We start from the raw sequence: 23,992 nt of genomic DNA on the forward strand, positions 1-23,992 counted from the left end.
CCACGCAGCCCTCCCTCTGCCTCGATTCCAGCACCACCGCCCTCTCGACCCCCAGAGCAGACCTGGCTGCCAAGATACACCAGAAGAAATGGGCAAAGTGCAATTTCCAGCTATGTGAAGTCAAGGAGAACACAGGCAGGCAGCGGGTCCTTCTAAGATGTCATTTATTAAAAATAGACTCTCTATCCCCCCTCACCCCTGCTAGCAAAAAGGTCTTTCCCAACATTTCGTCCCAAATGGATGAAATGACAGGTTTTGGGGACTCAGATGATATACCTTTTCCTATATTAGGAGTTCAGGGTTTTCTGGGCCAGCAGGCAGCAGCACGGCCGTGTGGACCCCAGCGCACAGCCACAGCCGCCTGGCTGGACCAAGGGTGCCTGCAGCTCCCGCCTCAGGGAGTTTGGTCATGTCTTCGACAAGAGGCCCCAGTACTGCCCCAGCGGCCTCCCGGGCACCCCAGGAGGCGGTGTACTTGGCACCTGAGAAGGAACGAGAGCCAATGCGGCTTCCACACGTGTGGGAAAGAACCAAAAAAGCTGGGCCGAGTGAAAGATGAACGCAGGGAAGGCAGGCCTGGACTCGGGCAGGAGAGCCGGTGGTGGGGGCTTGCCAAGCCTCGGGTTCTCAGCAGACCCACTTGGAGGTGACTCTGCCTTAAGCCAAGCTCGGCCCACAGGCTGAACTCGCCGCTGGCCTCCGGCCTTTAACAGTCCAGTCGGCGGGCGCCCTGTCCAGCCAGAGGGAGTTCAGAAAGTCAGGGTGTCTCCTAACAAGTCCGCCGCCTATGCCCAAGTTTCTCGCCACTATTTCTTCCGCTTCAGTTTTGCATCCTTTTTGTTCTTCATCTCTCTGTTTTTCTTCAACTTCTTGTTCTGTTTGGGTTCTTGCTTGCCTTCCAACTTCCTTTTCTTGTCACTGGAGAAGAAAAACAGAACAGGAGTAGGAAGAGAAGGACTGGAACATGCAAGGGTCTGTAACCTTGCAGACTGCTTTGCTTTAAGCTTCCTTTTGCTTCGTCTGAAAAAAAGGCTTCCACCCGCTGAAACCTGATGTCAGCAGAACACCCAGTCAGACACACATGTCCCTGCAAGCCTGTATATAAGGCACTCAGCTGGGGGCTGGGGCTACACCCCACCAACCCACTTCCTGCCCTGATCAAGGTCTTAGTCTGTGGAGGAACAAATCTACGCCTTAACTCCTGAAACCTGTATGTCCCCCGTCCAAAACTGGAGGAAAAATCCAAGGCATTATGGAGTTCCCGTCGTGATGCAGTGGCTAACGAATCCAACTAGGAACCATGAGGTTGCGGGTTTGATCCCTGGCCTTGCTCAGTGGGTTAAGGATCTGGCCTTGCTGTGAGCTACGGTGTAGGCTGCAGACGCGGCTCGGATCCCGCATTGCTATAGCTCTGGCGTAGGCCAGCGGCTACAGCTCCGATTCGACCCCTAGCCTGGGAACCTCCATATGCCGCAGGAGTGGCCCTAGAAAAGGCAAAAAGACCAAAAAAAAAAAAAAAAAGAAAGAAAATCCAAGGCATTATAAGCTCAATTCCTTCCTACCGCTTACCACTAAGGATTACCCTGGAAATCAGACATATTATCCCATTGATCCTGAAGACAAACCTTAAGCATGAAACTCCCAAGAAAACCATAAAATACTTTTTTCTTTTGGCTGCCCCATGGCATATGGAGTTCTGAGTCAAGGATCAGATCCAAGCCACATGTGCAGCCTAAGCTGCAGCTTCGGCAATGCCAGATCTTAACCCACTGTGCCAGGCCAGGAATCAAACCTGCGTCCCAGTGCTCCCAAGATACCGCTGGTCCCATTGCGCCGCAGCAGCAACTCCCATACAATACTTTTTGATGTGCTATTATTTTTCTTAAAATAAGAAAATGAGAAGAAAATCCCAAGCAGTAGTAACGGGTACGCGCCGCAGCTGGCCAGCAGGTACCTGATAGGTTATTATGGCCCGAGAGGCTAAAGAGTCTCTCCAGTATCATTCTGCCCTGGAATAAACACCCCCCCAGAAGGAGGCAGTTATGGGGAGGTGTCTGCTCTGTCCAGAGACCATTAACCTCACCTGGATGAGGTGACTGCTCAGAAACAGGAGAAAAGGCCTCAAAGAATACGTACTGACAGTTACCAGTGTCATGACCTCCCCGAGTGCAAGCTTCCAGATTCACCCAGAGCCCTCAGGTGCATGAACTGCCACACAGGCCGGGTAATGCGGGAGGCCCCAGGGGCAGTGACAGCCCAACGAACAGCGGGAGAGGCCAAGCTCTGCGGAGCACGGAACCCGGCTGTCTCCACCCCAGGCACACAGCCGACTTCTTGTTCCAGTCAAAGCCGCCTCACGCAAGGCCACAGCCACCACAGGCCCTGGGCTGCAGCTGCCATGGTGCCTGAGCCAGAAATCAGGACACACCGACAGTGGGCTTTTGGGCCCCATCAGAGGACATCAGGAAAATGAGGCCAGCAGCGACAGTGGAACCGTCCAGGCAGCACGGTGATTTCAGGCGACGGCAGGAGAATATCTGATTGCTGGGATCTATGGCTCCTAGAGTCACAAGATTTCCTCTCCAAATAAACCCTTCAGGGGACCTGGCTATGTCAAGGCCAAGACCCCACCCAGCCCACTCACCGCAAACCAGCTGTGTGTGGCAGCCTCCTCGCCAGAGGCCCAGGGGCAGGGGAGGCCTGTCTTCCCAAGGGAACCCCAGCAAAGGTTACAGCCCATAGAAACCACTGCCTTCTACAAACACACCACTCTGCAGAGAAGCGGCTGGGGGGTGAAGGTGTTCAGAGTGGTCCAGTGAGTCCTGGGATCCCCAAGACCAATACTATTTTCATAGCAATCCTAATACATGATTTGCCTTTTCAACTTTTTCTCCCAAATGCTCCGTTTTCCAGAGGCTACAAGACGTGTGCTAGTACAACAGACACACATGAAAGCAGGTGGGAGAAGCGAGCTGCTCTCGAGGGAGCTGACATCAGAGATGCACAAGCATATACATGTAAAGCCAGGCCACTCTTCTCACTAAAGTTTTTATGAAAAAAGCTATTTTATATATTTGTCTTTCTAGGGACGCACTCGCAGCATATGGAGATTCCCAGGCTAGGGGTCTAATTGGAGCTATAGCTGCCTGCCAGCCTACACCACAGTCACAGCAACGCCCACTGAGTGAGGCCAGGGATTGAACCCTCGTTCTCATGGAGACTGGTCAGATTCATTTCCATTGAGCCACGATGGGAACTCCAAAAAAGGATATTTTTAAAACAAGAAACCCATAATGGGTCCGTGATAATTACTTCTGTTTTTTGAGTTTTGCCTTTTAGGGCCACTCCTGTGGAAAGTGGAGGTTCCCAGACTAGGGGTTGAATCGAAGCTGTAGCCACCGGCCTACGTACGCCACAGCCACAGCAGTGCAGGATCCAAGCCGTGTCTGCAACTTACACCACAGCTCATGGCAATGCCAGATCCTTAACCCACCAAGCACGGCCAGGGATCAAACCCACATCTTCACAGATACTAGTTAGGTTCGTTACCTCTGAGCCACAAGGGAACTCTTGTTAATTTATTTTGAATGAATAAACATTTTGAAAAATGTCTCAGTTTTTCATTTCTAATATGGGGAAATACAGATACAACCCACATGAACAAAAGCCCTTTGGGGTCCTCAATTTTTGTAATATAAGGAAACTCTCAGAACGGCTGGCACAGAGGAAGGAGAGTATAACAGCTAAAACTACAGGATTTGCTACGGACAAATCCGGTCCTGATTCTGGCTCTGCCTCTGACCAGCTATTTACGCTTCTTAGGAAGCTGCTTAACACCTGAGAGCCTTGGTTACTTCATCTTTAAAGCAGTGAGAACACAGACCCCTTTGCTATTCTGAACAAGAAGGGGATGCTGCATTGAAGTACCCAGTGTGGCAACTCCAGGGCTGTGCACAAGCCCGTCTGCCCTGCACACCTGCAAACACAAGGGATACGCAGAGATCCAGGCCCACATGATGCCCCTGCCTGATGGGTGGGAGGTAAGCTACCAAAGCAGTGACCCTCTAAGGAAAGAGCAGTGACTTTTCTCAAAGGTTGTGCTCCAACCTATTTCCTAGTGAAAGTTCCTAGTGACATGGAGGCCCTCACCTTTTTAGGCTGACGATGGAGGCATTCTGCCCGGCTTTGTTCAAAACCTCATTCCACTCTTCATCGTCCCCACGGATTATGTACCTAGAAAATAAATGGAAATATCAGAGCCTGCTCGAAACGAGAGGACAGCGTAAATGAAAAAAAGACAATGCTCTCATCACACATATCCTACGACAGAAGCCAGGCAGAGCTGTGCCAGCGTTTGAACAGCAGAGCAGGGGACGGGCATGCAGCTGAGCCCAGGGGGCAGAGACGTCATGGGAGCAAGCAGGGCCAGGCCTGCCAGCAGGGGTGAGTCTGCACAGGAGGCAGCGGCCCGACTTCTTCCACCTGACTCTCATCAACTGCCCACCAGAGAAGCCTCCTGTCACCCCCACTGTCTCCTCACTCACTCCTACCTCCACGAGCCCCTGAACTGCACCTGGCCCCACCTCTCTGGGATCCAGCAGTTCTGGCAAGTCAAGAGTTTGATGCTGCAAAGCTGAGGGCAGAGCTCAACAGGGACCTCCTGGCCGCCTCCATCTCAAGTCCATCAACCACCATCACTTTTTAGGACCACACCCTCGGCACACGGAAGTTCCCAGGCTAGAGGCTAAATCAGAGCTGCAGCCGAAGCCTACACCACAGCTACAGCAACTCCATATTTGAGCCACATCTGTGCTTGTACTTGTTGGATCCTTAACCGACTGAGCAAGCCCAGAGATTGAATCCGCAACCTCATGGATACTAGTTGAGTTCTTAACCCTCTGAGCCACAACGGGAACTCCTATTCTGTAGGTCTGTTTGCAGCAGAATCCCCTCTTCAAACAAATTCACATGCAAAAGCCAAGTATTAAGAACTGGCCACTAAAAGTGGATGCTCATCGATAAGCATCCCCCACCGAGGGATCCAAAGCCTGCCGTGGGACCCATGGGATCTCGGGAACACCACAGCAAGTGGTGATTTACAAAGGGGTAGAGCTGATCTGGGGAAACCAAATTCTTCAAAAGAATGCAAACAGTGGATTACAAGGTTCTCAGCTGTCAGTGGTTCTATAAACGATCCCATGAAACAGCGCCCAAGGCAACCAGGACGTGAGCTGGGAGACATGCAGACTGAGGGCCTGGAAGCCGAGGCAGAGCCTCCGTGCTGCCCACGGGCAGGAGGGGGGCCTTACTGAGAGAGGTCCATGTTCCTCAGCTTCCCCACTTCTTTCTTGTGTTTCTCCCGGAATTCCTTTGCTGCTTCATCCTGTGGGCAAAGCCATAGAAGGACAGTCAAGCAGAGGCCACATCACAGAACTGTGAGGGGACAGAACATCCCAGCACGACCAGCAGACCCCTCCTTCTCCACAGGGAGAGGCGGTTTGTCCAAGAGCGTGTATGAAAATCAAACGTGCCTTCTGGAAATCTGAAGGGACACACTGGTTGTTTACAATAGCAGCCCCCAGACAGCCGGTGCCACGCACAGGCAGCAGGAGGCCTCGAGCGGGACCGTGTGCACTCGGGTGCCCTCAGGGCAGGGGGCCGTGGGAGTGCTTGCACCCACGGAACACTGGCGCCCAGGGCTGGCCCAGCGTCTGGACTTGCCGCAGGACGTTCGCCGTTCACGGGGCCCTGGGCGGGAGCGTACCAGGTCGTCACTCAGCGTCTTCATCGTGGGCTCCATAACCACGTCCTTCACTGCCACCATCTGCTCCTCGATGGCCTTCTCCTGCACTTCGTTAAACAGCTACAAAAGAGCAAGGCCGGGAAGCAGAAGATGAAGGCGCAGCAGAAACCCAGCAGCGCGTTACCCAGTCACTTAGCACATGCCCCGCATGGTCTAGGAGAGCACACGTTCACGGGAGGAGCAGGGAAACTGACCGACCGGAGACGCCACACTCTGCGCAGGGCACCTCTGGGAGAGAACGCAGAACACTGCAGACACAGCTGGAGCCACCTGCTTCAGTGTATGTGTGTGTGTGTGTGTCAAATACAGCCAAATGCTATCGTTTTTGCATCTTGGGGGAGGGAGTGGGTTTGACACATTTTTTCCAAACGGACCAAAACCCTGCTGAAGGTACCTTCACAACTTTGCGGATGATCCGGTTGAAAAGTCCCATCAACTGGCCTGAGGGCAGCTCGATCTCCTTTTCCAGCTGGTCCACAGACTTGTGCTGCAGGCCAATCCCCAAGAGAAGAGCCTGGAGGACAGGAAATCTGCTGGAGAGGCTGCGGGGACAGGCTCTTGCCCGTGAAAATGGCACCGAGAACCAGAGTTCCTGTCCCTTGGCATCTGGGACAAAACATCAGCTGGCACTATTCTGGGATCTTCTTATTCATCCTGTTACTGGAAACACCCCTCCTGAAATTCCCAAATGAGCTTCTCATCCTGGCAAACAGCTGCTTCACAGCTGCACTAAAAGTAAGAGGTGCTCCTGGAGCTCTGATGAAGCAGAGCAAGAATCAAAGCAACATGGGGGAGCCGAGAAGAATGCGGGTTCAGACTGCAGCTCTACTGCTTGCTAACTGCACGGCTGAGCACAAGGCTAACCTGCGAGCTGAAGAGTCCCCACCTGTAAAAGGTGAGACCACTACCCACCTATCATAACCGAGAGGAATTAAATGCACAAAATTACATGAGCGCGTGCAAACCAATTCCTAGCAGAGAAACTGCTTCACGCAAGACGAGCACACAGCTGCAGGCCACCTACCGACTGGGCAGCAGAGAGGGCCAGGTCCCCCAGCTGGTTCAGGAAGTACAGCCGGGAGATGGCCGGGATCAGGTCCATGATGAGGTGATAGTCCACCATGTTCTGTGAGTACATCTCCAGCCGCTTCAGGTCATAGGGGAGGAAGAGCGCTTCCAGCTCCTCCCGGCACAGGGCTGAATATGTGCAACAGAACCAGGGGGTCAGGGCAGCCAACGGGATCCCCAGACAGCACACGCGACGGTCCCGAGGTGGCACCCCAGGAGCTTCACCCAGAGCAGGGCGGGAGTCCCCTGGAAGTAACCTCCCACCCATATAACATGCCCCACCAGGCAGCCCCGACCCTTCTCCTGCAGAGGGGAGGCAGGGACGGGGACAGGAGACGTGCAACCCTTGCTCAGAGTTCCACGCCAACACAGCAGACCAAGGAAAGTCTGCAGGGCCCTGGGGTGAGAGGAACACGAGGCTCTTCCCCCACTTCGTCCCTTCCCCTCGGGACCTAGCATCACAGAAAGCAGGTGTGCTGCACCCAGCCGAGAAACAGTCTTCCACCCAAGAACTGGCCAAAAAGGGGGCAGACACACATAATTAGCAACAGGAAAAAACCCACAGCTGTTGTGTAAGCTCATGATCCCTTACACCTTTTTTGTGTTTTAAATATTCAAACAGAATTTACATGCCCAAAGCACTTGTATGTGTTGGTCACAGAAGGCTGGCAGCATGGTCTTGTTACAAGTTCATGAATGAGGAAACAGCCTCAGAATCGGGCTTGTTAGCCTAGCTCACACAGGACTTAGATCGGGTTCTGTAACTGACCAGCTGTAGGGCTGTGTGGACACCTCTAAAGCCAAGTCACATCCCCCAAGCCTTGTCATGAAGATGAAAGGCACAGTGGGTGATGGTGTCGCTGAGGCAGAGCGGGGCCCTACTGAGGAGCCGCGGGGAGATACAGGCTTGGAACAACCCCCCTCCCACACCCCCAGCCCCAACCCCAGTCCTAGTTCAGCCCTCTCCCTGGACCACACGCCTGGCCACCTCCCGTCTCGCACAACCAAGCGCCACCAGCCCTGCCGCTGCCCCACTAGCTCACCTGGCTGCGTGGGTTTCCCGATGTTTCTGTTCTGAAGGATGTTCAGAGCCAGGGGAGGAGAGAAGGCACTGAACTGGTAGGACAGCAGGGCCAGGAACCGCCTTCGGAAATCTGCGGGTCCAACCACACCGTCAGAGGTCTGCAGGCCCTCGGGGCCCCTCACCCTGCGGCTCCCCCCTCCCCCACTCACCCTTCCAAAAAGCTGAGAGCCAGGCGCCCCGGTCGGCCTCATCCTCGTCCGTCAGCGTCTTCACCATGATGCATGAGTGCTCTCCAGTCAGGTCATTCTGGGAGACACAAGACCCCCTTCTAAGAAGGACGTCATTGCTAAACGGCAAACACAGGGAAGGCAGGCTCCTGGCGCCCAGGGGCCCGCACTTCCTCCCCGGCAGGAGAGGGGGCCTCGCCTACACGACAGCCTTCAGAGGCCACTTAGTGCTGCCACTTCTGAGCAGGTGCCCCAGTGACGGCGCAGGCCTGCTCAGACCTTCGGGGCACGCCTTCTGCTCTGGACCCGAGGAGTGAGCCACTTGCCCAAATCAGCCAGATTCTGAACTTGGCGTCATTAGAACTTGAACACCACACGATTCAATCAGCATGTCTTGGGTGCTTATAGTAAAAAAAAAAAAAAAAAAAAAAAAAAAAAATCCATGGCCACAACCCAGCGTGGCTAGAGTTCCCCTGCTGCAACTGGTTCACAAGTGCAGGCTCCTTTAGGTGCTAAAAAGCGACCACGGGTTTTAAAGATTTTACTACACACAACTGCAACGCCCAACACCATAAAAATTACCTAATGGGTTTCAACCGAAGGGCATTCAAGTCACAAACAAGCAGTGCGGGGAAAGAGACTGAAGGGGCGTTCCGCGGTCTGGGCTGAACTCTCTGCGATTCGTGCTCCTTGCAGTTGACTGCCAGATTTACACCCCAGCCTTGACCAAACTCGGTGACAAGGAACCAGCCCCTCTACAGCTGCTCCTGCCACGTGGAAGCAGCCACCCACCCAGCGGTCCTCACCTGCCCCACTTTAAACTCTCAAATGGGCACCTCTCTGGGATAGTGACCTTGAGCTCCCCAAATCAAGCCTCCAACACTCCCTCTCAGCCCCTGACCTCCCTTCTTTCGGAAAAGAGGTGCAATGAGAACTTGCTCATGCTCTCGACACCCACTCAACCAGCGGACCGACATCTCCCATGCCCAGGCTCTCCGCCCGCCTCCTGCACTCCAGGTCCCACCCTCCTCTCCTCCAGGCGGGCACTCCTGCCATCAGCCCTCGTGGCCTGTATTCGCGCCAGCTCTACAGGATCATACCCTCCAGCACACAAACATGTTCTAGAATCTCCCATCTGATAAACCCGCCGTAACGCCAACCTCCCTCCAGCCGCCTTGTTCCTCTGCTCCCTTTGCTTCGTGGAAGAGTCGTGCATTCCGTCTGTTCCCCACCTCCCACTCTCTCTGGTGGCCAATCCCTCCATGCCACCGAGACTGCTGCCATTCAGATCACCAATGCCACCAAGCCCAACGGCCGTTTGTCCCCATCTTATGGGCTCTCTGACAGCAACGATTCCCCTTCCTGACACATGCATTTATGTTGGCTTCTGACAACACCTTCCTGACTTGCTCCTACAAAGGAAGGCTCCTGCTTCTCCACCTCCCTTGCTGTGTTTTCTGGCTCATTCTTCTAAACACTGGAGACGCCAAGGACTCATCCTCTTTGCTTTCAGTTCCTATTTCTAACAACTTTAAAACTTATTCACTGATGAGATTATTTACCGAACACATACTACACATAACAGATGCTATGAAGTACTGGGGGTACAGCTGTGAAGGAAACAGACCCCTCGAAATCCTCGACCCCAGGCTGTATATGCTGAGGGCTCTCAAATTTGTCTCCGGCCCCAGGCTCCCCTGTGAACTACAGATTCCCACAGTCAACTGCCTACTTCCTTATTTCCACTTAGCTGCCTCGCAGGCATCTCACACCACGGTGCCAAACACAATCCCCACGTTCACCTCCAAACCCGGTCCTCCCGCCATGAGTCTTATCTCAGCGAACAGCACCTCCGACACGGTTTCTCACCTAGTCTCTCAAGCCAAAAACCTAAGCTCTAGCCAGAGCCTTCCGTTCACTCACCTGCCACATTCCCCCTCCTTCATCTCATCAGTTCACCTCCCAACACACTTGCCACCTGGCCACCTCCCTCCAGCTCACCACGTCCTCCTCAGCCAAACCACCGCATCTCTCACGCACTCATCTCCCCGCCTCTACTCGTCTACACAGCAGCCCCAGCACCTCTCCCCAACTCCTCCCTCCAACGGAGCAGGAAAGGAACCCAGGCCCTGCCCAGAGCCCCCTGCCCGGCCGCGAACCACCACCCTTTCCTTCTCAGGGCCCTCCGGCCACACTGAACTTGTGCACCTCCAATCACCACTTCCTCTCCACCCCACGTCCTCACACGCGCTGTGCCCTCTGCTCCAGGAAATGCTCTTTCCTGCAGGCAGGCCTGTCATATGGCCGGTCCGCTCTCATCATTCAGGCTGTGGTCTGGAAGGTCATCGACGCCTCAGAAGCCTGACTGCTCATCACATTACACTATGATTTCAGTAGCTGGTTTTCCTGGCGGCACATACCACGACCTGAAAATTTCTCGTTCATTCACTTGTTACCTATTTCTACCCATCTGAACTTTGTGGCTTCTCTTGCTCGCCATCTGATTCAGGGGAGGTGCCAAATAAATTCTTTATGAGAACTATCTCTCCCCTTCCCTATTCCCTTCTTTGTCTGGCATCCACAGTCACATCCCTCCTGCAGATGCCAACTTCCGATGCGAGTCTGCGCAACTGCACTCCTTCCCTAAAACCACTCTCTTCCTTTTTAAAAAAAATAAAATAAAGGGAGTGCCCATGGTGGCTTAGTGGTAAGGAGGCAGGTTCGATCCCTGGCCTTGCTCAGTGGGTTAAGGATCTGGTGTTGCCATGAGCTATGGTGTAGATCACAGGTGTGGCTCGGATCTGGCGTTGCTATGGCTGGGGTATAGGCTGGCAGCTGCAGCTCCAATTCAACCCCTAGCCTGAAACCTTCAATATGCTGCAAGTGTGGCCTTTAAAAGCAAAAAAACCACCTCCCCCCCAAATCCCACAAATTCAAAGAGGCTCCCAGATTACAGGACTGAAGAATCTGGTAAACAAGTCTACATGCACCCTCTGCCACCTTAGAATTGAGCACAAAGCCACTGCACTGTGTAGTGGGGAAGAGGTGTGACCACATGGCCTTTCTGTGAGGCTGGCTGCTCTGGGAGCCATCAGAACAGACCTGTTGGTAACAGAGGCCTGCTGACTCAGAGCACAATGCAAGGCACCAAGGCTTTGCAAGGACAGACCTGTCACCAACCCCTCTGCCAGATGCCTCACTCACCGGGGTCTGTCTCAGATAAACAGGAACAAACCCAGCTCGTTTCCAGAATCTGTAAAGATACAAAGAGAGCAGGTCACTGTGTGCGCCTTCTAGGAGCAGCTGACACATAAAGCTGGTTAGAGCCAGGGGTGCGGGGAGTCAACAGGCAGCTGACAAAGACGCGGCCGGCAAGGCGGGCAGCAGCCCACCGAATGCTCATTCAGGACCCCGAGGCCAAAGGGATGCTGCTGGCAGGAAGGGCAGGCCAACCCTTACTTGAGGAGCCTGGGGGTCAAGCCGTAGGACACCCCCAGGTAATCCAGGCGCTCGGCGGGCCTCTCGTTCAGTTTGAGAAGCAAGGGAGGCAGGTCCTTCCGGGGAGTGACAACCTCTTCCAGCAAGCTGACGGCCTGAGGATGCCAGGGGAGGGCACGGACCCCGGCGGGGGGGAAGAAAGGTTAGCGACAGGCCCAAGCACCCCTGTCCCACCAGGCTCTAGATGAACAGCAAAAACCAGGACAGGTTTCTTGGTTTGTTCCCATGGTTTTTAAAATATAAAAGCACCACTAAGTCCAGTGATCACCCCAAGGGATACCAAACCCCTCGACATGCGTGCATTCACACTGCTCGGAACCCAGGATGCCAAAAGGAGCCTACAGTTGAGAAAAGCCTAACAGATGTTCAGAGAGACAGAGGTAGGGTTCTGAAGGCACAGGTTTGTCACCGGATGGCTCGGCTCTTGGGAACTGATACCTCTGAGCCTGACCTTAATTACAAGTCCCTTTCCCCATCTCCTGGACAGGCACACGGCAAAAACTAGATGAAGGCGTGTGAAAAGCCGCCCCGGTTCCTAGCGTTACTCACTCCTACCCAGGAAGACGGAGCTTCCCTCGGCTTGGGTTCAGTACGAAGAGGAGAAGGCTGAAAAGCAGTGGTTTTAAGCCGGAACATGCATCGGCTTCACGTGGGAGCTTGTTAAGGCAGACCACTGGGCCCCGCACGGAGCCTCGGCTCGAGGCGGTCTGGGCCCAGCTCAAGAACCGGGCTCTACCAAGTTCCCAGGTGATGCTGATGAAGCTCATCCAAGGGCCCCACGGGGAGAAAGAGCAGCTTCTCCTAAATCAGCGAGGAAACCTGCCGCTAGAGCTGAGAGCCCAGCCCACAGCCAGTGGCCCACGAGGCTCCCAAGGACCCAGGCAATCCGTCTCCCGGGAAGCCGGAGCTCGGCCAGACGGCGCTCACCTCACTGCTGACGGTGTGAATCTCTTGTGACGTCTCGAGGGCCTTCTCCTCGAGACAAGGGAATCTGCCTTCGTAGTACATCTGCAGCAGCTGCAGGGCTCGGCTGCCATAGCCCATCTGGAAGCAAACCCGGGGGAACAGGCGAAGGGAAGAGAAATGTCCTCAGAGTCCAAACAACTTCTGCGCCCCTGTATTGCTTCTAGAAAGCCTTCATGCCGAGATCCAATGAAACCCCTCAACGGGCTGAAGCAGAGCCCCTTAGTGTGGAATGACTCCCCCTCTCCAGCTGCCTGGCCCATCAAGAGCAGCCCACCTGCCACATGAGCGTGAGGATGACTGGCTGTGCTTTCTGGTCCACAGGTCAGCCAGCTCCAAACAGATGACTCTACACCTAACTCCTCGTTGGGGTCTTTGATGAGGCAGGAGGTAACCATGGGAAGCAGATCTGGCTCACAGGTCCCCTGTCCTCACGAAGGAAGGGTGAGCACATCCCATGACCCTGCCCACCCGCCCACCCCCAGCCCTGGGAAAACCACCCACAGCAGAGGGGAGCTCGGATCTGCTAATCCGTGACCAGCTTCCCGGAACTTCTACTCCTTGACCAGCTTCGTATTTAAACAAGTGCACCTGCCCTAAGGAGTGGCCAGCAACACAGCTGTGGCTCATAACAGCACATCAGGTTTGAAGGCACCAGGGCACCTTACCCCTTGATAATCCGGGTGAACAGCAATGCGAACAACTCTTCCACCAGAAAGGCCAGCGAAGTCTGGATCTTGGAACTGTGGGGAGACACGAGCCGTAACTTAACAATGCAGGCTCCAACACAGCCAGCTGCACTCGCGCAGACACACCAGAGAAAGTGCATCACCTGTTCCGACACTGTCCATGGAATCAAGTCCCCCGAAGCCTTCTTGCCTCGGGACAGGCTGTTCAAGATGGACTGGCGTGAAATCTCCCCCTCGAGGCACACCTGTGGGGGAAGCAGGGCAGGGCAGACGGAAGGCAGGCTCCAAGTTCAGAGCCCACCCACGGAAGCTTGCCAGCTCGCCCGTTCCTCTGGCTAGGCCGGCTGTTTCCACTCCAGCTCACGCTTAAGCCTCTAACCAACACAGCCATGGGAAATGTTGGGAAAACTTCATTACTATGTCCCGTGGGCACCCTGACACTGTTGCTAAGAAGGCAGACTCCAGACACCCTCCTGGCCCAGAGAGCAAAACACGCCAGCAGAGGGTCTCCACGCAGGGTGTACAGGTGGGTTCACCACTAAGACGCAGGACACTCTCTCGGCTCTGCACAGAACTGCGCAAATTCACAATGACCCAAGGCTCTAACAGAGGATGGATAAACATAGTGTGGTATGTGCGTGTAATGAAATACAATGCAGTCTTTAATGAGTGTGCGGATTATGAATATTTGACACACTGGGGAAGAAAACAGATGAACAAATGCTATGACCCCATATTTACCCAAAGAAAAAATGATAAATGGACAAATACATGCCAGCCATTAAAAATGTTATTTTTTCCAATCTGTATCTAATTTTACAAGTATCGTGTATTTCTTTTGCAATAAAGAAGGAAAACCAAAAAATTTCTTTTCTTTTTTTTTTTTATGGCCGCATTCACGGCATGTGGAAGTTCCCAGGCCAGGGATCAAACAACTGTGACAATGCCAGCTCCTTAACCCACTAGGCTACCAGGGAACTCCAAAGTCTCCAAAGTTCTCTTTCAGAAGGAGCCGTAAGTCAAAATATGAGTGGCTGGTTCTGGCTTTTACCCATCCTCAAACTGTGGGACTTTGGGTTTGTGTCAGGGAGATGGTTTCCTTCAGCACACCCCAATCGCCTGCCTGGATACACCCTGCCACTGCCTCCAGACCAGGAGTCGACAGCCTGCCCTCGCCAGCTGCAGTGACCAAGGAACTAATCCCCGATCCCAAGCAGTTCCTCAAGTCAGTGCCTCAAGGACCCCTCAGCTTCCGTACCTGAATGACAGCAAGCACTTCTGGAAGGGCATTCTGGGTGGGGGGCACGGGCGGCAGGAGGCAGAAGAGATGGTGAGCAGGTGCATCAGAGAGCATCTGGAGATCGTTGGGGGAGTTCTGTGGGGCACAAACCCGTCAGTGAGAAGCACTCCTCCTCCTGTCCTCACTCGAGGCTATGCCAGCATCATCCGGTGACTGGAGACCCCGCCTTCCCCAAAGCCCAGCAATGTGCTGAAACCCATCAACGTGCTGGCTCCCCACACGTCGGCCAGCCAGCCTGAGACCCTCTGTAACGGCCTGAGTGGGACCCCCTCCAGTGTCTGCTGTCACCTCAGCACGAGTGCTGAGGCTACAGGGCTGGGGCAGAGAACTGCTTAGTTAGTGCTGTATCCTCCACAGCTGGGAAGGGAACTTCTTCCTGGTTAGAGGCTGCTATTTCAGGAAAACCTCTCACCACTTCTAACACCCTCAGCCTTCCATTAAAGGGTGTTCATAAAAATGCTGCCTAGGGAGTTCCCATTGTGGCGCAGTGGAAACAAATCCGTTTAGTGTCCAGGAGGATGCGGGTTCGATCCCTGACCTCACTAAGTTGGTTAAAGAATCTGGCATTGCTGTGAGTTGTGGTGTAGGTCCCAGAAGTGGCTCGGATCCCTCTTTGCCATGGCTGTGGCTATGGCCGGCAGCTGTAGCTCCAATTTGACCCCTAGCCTGGGAACTTCCATACGCCACGGGTGAGGCCCTTAAAAAACAACAAAAAAAAGATGCTACCTAGACACTCAAACACTGTCCTTTCCAATGGGACTTTTTAAGACTTTCAAATATTCCAAATTCTCATTCACTGCTTCTTAAAAATAACCAGGCTAGGAGTTCCCATCATGGCACAGCGGAAATGAATCCAATTAGGAACCATGAGGTTGTAGGTTCGATCCCTGACCTTGCTCAGTGGGTTGAGGATCCAGCGTTGCCGTGAACTGTGATGTAGGTCACAGACTCGGCTCGGATCCCGCGTTGCTGTGGCTTTGGCATAGTCCAGCAGCAATAGCTCCGATTAGACCCCTAGCCTGGGAACCTCCATATGCCACGAAAACGGCCCTAGAAAAGGCAAAAACACACACACACACACACACACAAAAAAAAAAAAAAAGAAAAGAAAAGAAAAGAAAAATTAAAAATAACCAGGCTGGTCTACAGCCCAAGAGCACCCCTGGGTTACAACTGCCATGTCATCTCAGTCCACCCATTTAGCCTCAGAAATAAAAGAACCTCATTCAAAATGGGCAAAACTTTCCACCCTCTCCAGCTACCACGCATGGAGCTCCATGCAGAAATCCCTCACTCTGTATGCAAAGCTGGAAGCCCGAGACAAGCGTGAACAACGATGGGAAACGCAACCCCTCCAGCAGCACTACTGCCCCCACCAACATCAGGACACCCGAGTCCCAGGGAATGATCACCTGAGCCACTGGGTGAGAAACAATGCAAAAAGCCAAGTAAAAGGGCACTGCCGAGCATTGGAATTCACTGCTGAAGTCCCCCCAAGGGCTGGCTGCAGTTACCTTGTAGTGAGAAGCCACGTAGAGGGCCATGAGGCGTTGGAGAAAAACCTCGGAGGCCTTGTGGTAGCAAAAGAGGGTATCTCTGTTGACATAGTAGCTGAGTTTGGAGTTAAGCAACCAAAACAAAGCAAAGAGAGCCCCAAACAGGACACACTGTTTCTAAGGGCCACCTGGGTATGTAGTTTCCCTCGGCTTGGGAAGAGGGTGCCCTGCCTGGCAGCAGAAATGGGACAGGGCAGGAAGAGAAGGGAAATAAACAAGGCACAACCGCTCCCTCTCCCTAGAGCAGCAGCCTGTGAAGCAAAGGGCCAAAACCCCTTGATGCTGCGGTCGCCCCCCTCCCTTTCACAGAACAAACGGAGGAGGATACAGCTCACAGGCTTCAGGCAAGGGGCAGCCGGAGACGATCCGAGTTATGTTGAGACAATCCAGGCAGAGCAGGTCGTTGAGCCACTTCTCCACTGCGTCCCCAGGGGCGTATCGGATCGACTCCTGCAGGGAAACCTCATGCAGAGTTCGCGCTGTTCCCAAGACACACACACAATAAGAACAAGCAGTAAATACCTTTTTCCCCAAAGAGCAAGGCAAATGTTCTACTCTCTCTCTGTCACGTGGTGCCCACGTAAACTCAAGAATTTAAAAGTTTGGGTGGGCGTTCAACTTGCCTCGACACCACTCCTGAAGGGATCTTGCTAAGTCAGTGCGCCCAATGCCCTGAGACAGTGACAAACAAGAGCCGGGCCACCAGAAGGCCCAGGTCAGCCTCCCATGGGGGGTCACTGGCTTGCTGTTTCTCAGCAGCAACTCAACCTCTCCACCTGATGGCAGGAAGGTTTGTTACTGCCCCTGTTGCCACGATGGGAAGGATCCAGCAAGAGAGTCGGAAGTGACCTGCTATGCACTGTGGGCCCACTCAGAGCTCCAGGGGTACCTGATGCCAGTCGGGCTGTCGTCGTGGTCTTGTTCTCAGCGGTGGTGCTGACCTGGCTCTGGGCACTCTGCTGACGGAGCTGCTGAATTAGCTTGAGGGACAAGGATCGGCCAGTGCCCTCATAGCTGGGAGCAAAAGCAAAGGCAATCAGGCATCAACTCCACTCTCAAGGAGAGGACACAGAACTACTTTCCTCATCCTGCTGGAACTCCAGACCCTTGCTCACCAAGGACAGCCGTCACCTCTGAACTTCCAGTGTAGCACGTCCATGCCCAAAGGAGGCAGGACTGCACAGTGGCTCAGTTCAGAATCATCGGGACCTGGGCTCAAGTCCTGGCATGTCCACTTAGTGCTTCTGGGCACGGAACTCAACCTCATTTAGCCTCCTCCTCAAAAGGCGATTATCCTACACACCTCACAGGCCTGGGCTGCGAACTAAAAAAGTAAGCACTGAGAAGACGTAAATAAAGCCTTCAGCATAATGGAAATGGAACACAGATAAATGGCCAATTAATAAGAGTTGCTATTAGAAGTAACATGCTTGAAGAACGTACAGAGAACATTTCCAGTTTGGAAAAATCAAGATTAAACAAATTTAGTAATTTTCATGACTACTTTCACTTAAAAGGTGACATAAAGCAAGTATCCAAAAATTAGGAGAGGGAGGGGAGGAAACCATCTATAATCTGATTGCTGAACCAACTCTTTTCAACTGAATTTTCTCCTGTCTTTTGTCACATGCCCACATGACCACAAGGTGCGGACTGCTCAATGGTTTTCTTTTTTTTTTTTTGTCTTTTGTTGTTGTTGTTGTTGCTATTTCTTGGGCCGCTCCCGGGGCATATGGAGGTTCCCAGGCTAGGGGTCGAATCAGAGCTGTAGCCACCGGCCTACGCCAGAGACACAGCAACGCGGGATCCGAGCCACGTCTGCAACCTACGCCACAGCTCACGGCAACGCCGGATCGTTAACCCACTGAGCAAGGGCAGGGACTGAACCCGCAACCTCATGGTTCCTAGTCGGATTTGTTAACCACTGCGCCACGACGGGAACTCCTGCTCAATGGTTTTCTTTTACTTTTAGGACTGCATCGTTTCATAGGACTCATTATTATAAATGAGTATACTGTGTAAATACATCCTCTTACTCAAATACTACATTTTTTCCTCTTAAAAATTTTTTTGTATTTTATTGGAGTACAGTTGACTTACAAAGTTGTATTTCAAATAATACTTTTAAACAATGATCCAAAAATTGATAATTTTAAAGTGTTTTATTCCTCCTGCCTGTGCCACATGGCAAAGTTTTCTCAAGGGAATTCCATTGACTTAAAAAAAAAAAAAAAAAAAAAAGAGTAAGCACAAGCAGCAAAACTAAAAAAAACCTGTGCTTCGAAGAACATTATCAAGAAAATGGGAAAAAACCCACAGAATGGGAGAAAACTTCTCTAAGTCATATACATACGAGACTTGTACCTAGAATATTGGAGGAACACTTACAACTCAGTAATAAAAAGACCACTCAATTAGAAAAATGAGCGGGGAGGCAGGGGTCACAACGGCCAGTGAGCCCATGCTAAGATCCTCCACAGCATCAGCCATCCGGGAAATGGAAAGGATTACCACATGAGACACCACTTCATACTCACTAGGATGGCTATAATCAAAACGACAAGAGTTCCCACCGTGGCTCAGCAGAAACGAATCTGACCAGTATCCATGAGGACACAGGTTCGATCCCTGGCCTCGCTCAGCGGGTTAAGGATCTGGCATTGCTGTGAGCTGTGATGTAGGTCACAGATGTGGCTCGGATCCCGTGTTGCTGTGGGTCTGGTGTAGGCCGGCAGCTCTAGGTCCAATTCGACCCCTAGCCTGGTACCCTCCATATGCTGAGGATATGGCCCTAAAAAAACAAAAACAAAACAAACAAAAAAAGATATTAAAAAAAAAGATATATAGATGCTAGCAAGGACACAGAAAAACTGGAACCCTCCAACGCTACTGGTGGGAATGTAAAATGGTGCAGCTGCTTTGGAAACCAATCTGGCAGTTCTTCGAACAATTTAACAGAAAGTTACCTCTTGACCCACTAATTCCACTTTTGGGTATACCAAGAAAATGGAAAATATGTTCACACAAAAACTGTACATGTATGTTCAGAGCGGCATTATTCCTAATAGCCTAACGACGGAAACAATCCAATGTCCGTCAAGGAATGAATGAAAAAACAAATGTTTATAAACATAACAATGGAATATTATTTGACCATAAAAAGGAATAAAGCACTGATTCAAGCTACAGGGATGAACCTTGAAAACATCAGGGTAAGTAAAAGAAGGCAGTCACAAAAGACACACATTCTGACTCCATTTATATGAAGTGTCCAGAACAGGCAAATCCATAGACAGAGAAAGTTGATTAGTGGTTCCCTAGAACTGGGGGGTAGAGAAGAACTAGAGGATGATAATTAAGGGGTATGGGATTTCTTTCCAAGGCAATGAAAATGTTCTAAATTTGATTGTGGTGATGGTTGCACAACTCTGAGTATACTTAATAAACACTGAATTATACATGTTAAATGAGAAAACTACTATATGAGTTATATCTCAGTAAATCTGTTAACCATAAAGAGTATAATCTATTTAATGATTTTTAGTGTAAAACAGTCACAATAATTAATCTGTAATATAAAATTATCTCTTAAAGATGTGACTTCCATATAGAAAGCTTTCCAATATTGAAGATATGTATATATTGACCTAGAAAGATTTCACAGTATGGTCTTACATAAAAAAGCAAATTCAGGAGTTTCCTTGTGGTTCAGTGGTTATGAACCTGACTAGTATCCATGAGGAGGTGGGTTCTATCCCTGGCCTCGCTCAGTAGGTTAAGGATCTGGCGTTGCTGCAAGCTGTGGTATAGGTTACAGGTGCAGCTCAGATCCTGCATTGCCGTGGCTATGGCGCAATCAGCAACAGCAGCTCTGATTCGACCCCTAGCCTGGGAACTTCCATATGCCACAGGTGCAGCCCTAAAAACCAAAAAAAAAAAAAGGCAGATTTAAAACAAATGCAAACTATTTAAGTTCTCATTCAAAATGAAAAAGCAAAATACGTGCACAGAAAATATACACAATTCTAACAGAAGCTGTCTCTAGATGGTCAGATGACCTCTAATTTTTCCTTTTGTTTACCTTACCTTTTGAACTTTCCTATAGAAAACAAGAACTGAATGTTTAAAAAATCTTTTAAAAAGCCCTTCAATCATAAGTCTGCTTTCTTATGATAATTATACAGTTACTTTATTTCATACGATATTTTCACATAATTCTAAGATACAAGACATTGGTACGGCCATCTATGTACTCTTTAGAACTCGATCAGGCCTACAGACAGGAGACACTTAACTGGGTTAGGAAATTCTTCAGTCTTGTGGGGACCATCCTGGTGGGCTGCGGCTCAGACCAGAAATGAGCTGCAGTTTTTTATGAAGGGGTCAGCTCCCATTTGCAGAAGGCCAAGGACAGAGTGAAGCAGCCCCAAAGAATCAAGCTTCAGCCATCAGCCCTAAGCACCCAGGCCCAGGCCATATTCCTTAAAACACAATCCAACCAGGAACAACCCGCACGGGAGCAACGGCTCCTGCCCGAGGTGTCTCACCCGTTGATGGTGGATGCCATGAAAACAAGGTAGGGGCCCAGGAGGTTCTTCACCAGGGGGAGGGGGATGGCGGCAGCTTCGTCAATCACAACAAGTTCGGCCTGGCCCAGTTTCACAGCATCGGCAGGATGTATATACTGCGGGAAAGAAACGTTTGTATCATTAGCTTGGCCAGCTACTGGCACAGCTGCGATCACCAATGTGTTGACAGAGAGGTCTCTCTTCTCTCTCTCTCCCTTTTCTTCTTTCTCTCACTCCTCCTTTCCACTTTTCCCTGCCTGTGCAAAGTTGGCATGGGCTTAGAGTCAGACACCTGGGTCCAAACGGTTTCACCAATGACTGTGTGACCCCGGGTAGGTCACATCATCTCAGAGCCTCAGATTCCTCTCCGGAAAATGGAGGAAATACCTGATGGCTGCTTGAGGAAAAAAAAAAAAAATCAGGTAAATCTGTAAAAATGCCCCACCCGGGACACAGCAGTTGACACGTGGTGCCTCCCTTCCCTTTCTCTCCTCTCTCGTCTTCTCATGCTTCTCCCCAGCCTCATTCTGGCCAGGGGGCCAGAGGCAAGCTTGGCCCCAGCAATGGCTAAAGAGGAAGAAGTCAGGGTTCTCAAGCATCCCCTACATGCTGGGTACTGTGTGTGCTGCTCTGACACTGTCAGTACAAAGGTCAAGACACACCCCCCCCCCACCCCCACACTGCTGGTGGGGACACTTCTAACACTTGTTCCCTTCTTGGGAGTTCCTGTTGTGGCTCGGCAATAATGAACCTGACCAGTACCCATGAGGCTTCGGATTCAATCCCTGGCCTCACTCAGTGGTTGAAAGCTGCGGTGTAGGTCGCAAATGCGGAACCCATGTTGCTGTGGCTGCGGCGTAGGCCAGCAGCTGGAGCTCCAATTAGACCCCTAGCCTGGAAATTTTCAAATGCCATGGGTGAGGCCCTAAAAAGCAAATAAATAAGTAAACTTATTCCCTTCTCAAAGCTCACACGTCCTTATTTATGTTATTAGCTTGTCCATCTTTTTTTTTTTTTTTTGCTTTTTAGGGCCGCACTTTAGGCATGTGGAGGTTCCCAGGCTAGGGGTCGAATCAGAGCTGTAGCAACGCCCAGGCACAGCAACAAAGGATCCAAGCTGAGTCTTCCACCTACACTACAGCTCACAGCAATGCCAGATCCTTAACCCACTGAGCAAGGACAGGGATCGAACCTCTGTGCTCATGGATGCTAGTCAAATTCGTTAACCACTTAGCCACGACGGGAACTCTCTAGCTTGGCCATCTAATGTCACAAACTTGCCATGAGCTAGCTTGGCACCCTTAGGCCAAAGAGCTGGCATACAAACAATGCTTTCAGTTTCTTTAGAGGTTCCTGCTATTTTGAAACTTTGCAAAAGGCCATGAAAAGGTATTTTACAGAAAAGGAAACCTAAACAGCCGATTACCATAAAGGTACTCAACCTCACTGGTAATCAGCGCAAAATGAAGACAATAAGGAGATCTCATTTCACACGCAGACAAGCAACACTTAAACAGCAGTAAAACAGCCAGTGTTCATAGGATGGGGGGGATATAAAAACCTGAGAAAGGATTGAGGTGAAAGTAAATCTGTACAAACACTTTAAAGGAGAATTTGGAAAAAATCCAAGAAAGCTGGAAATCTACACAAACCCTAAAACCTAACAATTCCAATTCTTGAAACATAAATAAATTGTAATGTACTTCAAACAGTGCTTAAAAACGAGTCAACCAGACCTATACACTTCAATCTGGACAAATCCTGAGAACAAATGTTGAGTGAACAAAGACAGGCTCAAAAAGGACAAGTATAGTACGTTAACATCGATGGTTTCATAATCATGTAATGAAACAGAAACAGGTGAATTGAAAGCAAACACACCATTCTCAGAGAGGAGTTTGCTGTGCGGACGGACAGAAGGGAATGGCTGGGGAAGGGTACAAGAGGAACTTCAACTGTGCCTGCGAGGTTTCAGATTTTTACAACAAAAATATAAACGGCTTTTTAAAATATGAAACAGGAGTTCCCATCGTGGTGCAGCAGAAATGAATCCGACTAGGAACCATAAGGTTGTGGGTTCGGTGGGTTAAGGATCCAGTGTTGCTGTGAGCTGTGGTATATCGGTTGCAAACTCAGCTCGGATCCTGGGTTGCTGTGGCTGTGGTGTAGGCCAGCAGCTGTAGCTCCAATTTGACCCCTAGCTTGGGAACTTCCATATGCAGCGAGTGCAGCCTTAAAAAAAAAAAAAAAAAAAAAAAAGATGAAAATCCCCCCACCCTCGGAAAATATGAAACAAACACAGCAAACAGCGAGACATCAGCGTTTCTTAAGCCTGAGGTCTGGGCATTTGAGTGTTATTTTATACTGGTCTCTGTGCTTTCCTGCAGTTTATAAGTACTTCATTACAAAAAAGGGTTTTTTTTGTTTTTTTGTTTTTTTTTTTTTTAATGTTTTTAGGGCCATACCCATGGCATATGGAGGTTCCCAGGCTAGGGCCACAGCAACACGAGATCTGAGCAGCATCTGTGACCTACACCACAGCTCATGGCAACACCAGATCCTTAACCCACCGACTGAGGGCAGGAATCAAACCTGCATCCTCATGGATACTAGTCAGATTTGTTCCTGCTGAGCCATGATGGGAGCTCCACAAATAAGATTTTTAAACTGCTTTGCTAGAAGTTGCTCAATCAAAGAGGCAGAGACCCCACTCATTTGCACCAGCAGGATACATGTCCTCAATGGGGCCCCGTGTCTTGGATTCTTATGGAGAAAAACTAAACAAGCACCTCATAAAAGCAGCAGAAAGCAGGCCCCTGGAGAGGCATGGCCGACATTAATATTCCTCTATTTCTCAATTTCCAGCAAGAAAGAAGATGCCTCAAAGGGGCACAAATGTAGCCTCATAAAGTCAGGTCACCTCTTCTGCACTTAAAGTCCAGTCTGGAGACAAAATGACTCCAGTAATAGGAGAGGGTCTGTGATGACAGATCCAAGAAGTAGCAAGTGCTGAGCCAAGCGTTTCGGGGAAACGTTTTCCTTCTTTGGTTTGTGTGTTTTTCTTGAGCTGTAACAGATCTCCGTGTTCACCGCCTGCAGCCTGCCCCCCAGCCCACCCTACCCAACACCAGCCTTTCCTCCTCTCCGCTGAGGGAAGCAGGCAAAGGCAGGAAGAAATATACAGAATGAAGAGGGTCTAGAAAAAGACCCAGCAAGAAAAAAATTAAGATCCTTGAGGGAAAAGGCATAAATACTTACCATTCCTTACAACCTTGATCTCTGATAAAAGCTATACC

At 50.9% G+C, this 23,992-nt stretch overlaps 1 protein-coding gene across 6 annotated transcripts in view; it reads right to left on the reverse strand.

Moving 5' to 3' along the window:
• Nucleotides 1-147: 147 nt before the first annotated feature.
• The window catches only part of NAT10 (N-acetyltransferase 10), a 40,901-nt gene continuing 17,056 nt past the window's right edge, over nt 148-23,992 (reverse strand). For 5 of the 6 annotated variants that reach the window (XM_003122875.6, XM_005661020.4, XM_085011492.1 and 2 more), the window contains exons 12-29: nt 20,676-20,812; nt 17,018-17,142; nt 16,457-16,607; nt 16,087-16,183; nt 14,531-14,647; nt 13,416-13,517; nt 13,252-13,326; nt 12,548-12,664; nt 11,582-11,715; nt 11,327-11,375; nt 8,105-8,201; nt 7,915-8,025; nt 6,828-7,000; nt 6,198-6,317; nt 5,765-5,863; nt 5,310-5,383; nt 4,150-4,233; nt 148-918 (exon numbers count right to left, since the gene is read on the reverse strand). In XM_003122875.6, the coding sequence (XP_003122923.1) occupies nt 807-918; nt 4,150-4,233; nt 5,310-5,383; nt 5,765-5,863; nt 6,198-6,317; nt 6,828-7,000; nt 7,915-8,025; nt 8,105-8,201; nt 11,327-11,375; nt 11,582-11,715; nt 12,548-12,664; nt 13,252-13,326; nt 13,416-13,517; nt 14,531-14,647; nt 16,087-16,183; nt 16,457-16,607; nt 17,018-17,142; nt 20,676-20,812 (1,974 nt within the window). In that variant the 3' untranslated portion in view covers nt 148-806. Of the gene's footprint in view, nt 1,429-3,416; nt 4,234-5,309; nt 5,384-5,764; nt 5,864-6,197; nt 6,318-6,827; nt 7,001-7,914; nt 8,026-8,104; nt 8,202-11,326; nt 11,376-11,581; nt 11,716-12,547; nt 12,665-13,251; nt 13,327-13,415; nt 13,518-14,530; nt 14,648-16,086; nt 16,184-16,456; nt 16,608-17,017; nt 17,143-20,675; nt 20,813-23,992 lie in introns of all 6 variants that reach the window. The other variant, XR_014837086.1, reaches the window with a different exon arrangement.

This window comes from Sus scrofa, chromosome 2, assembly GCF_054392235.1.
Source record: "Sus scrofa isolate SSC_HxYL_T2T_F1_AM1 chromosome 2, Sscrofa_HxYL_maternal_Yorkshire_Landrace_v2.0, whole genome shotgun sequence".
In the NCBI taxonomy this organism is placed as follows: domain Eukaryota; kingdom Metazoa; phylum Chordata; class Mammalia; order Artiodactyla; family Suidae; genus Sus; species Sus scrofa.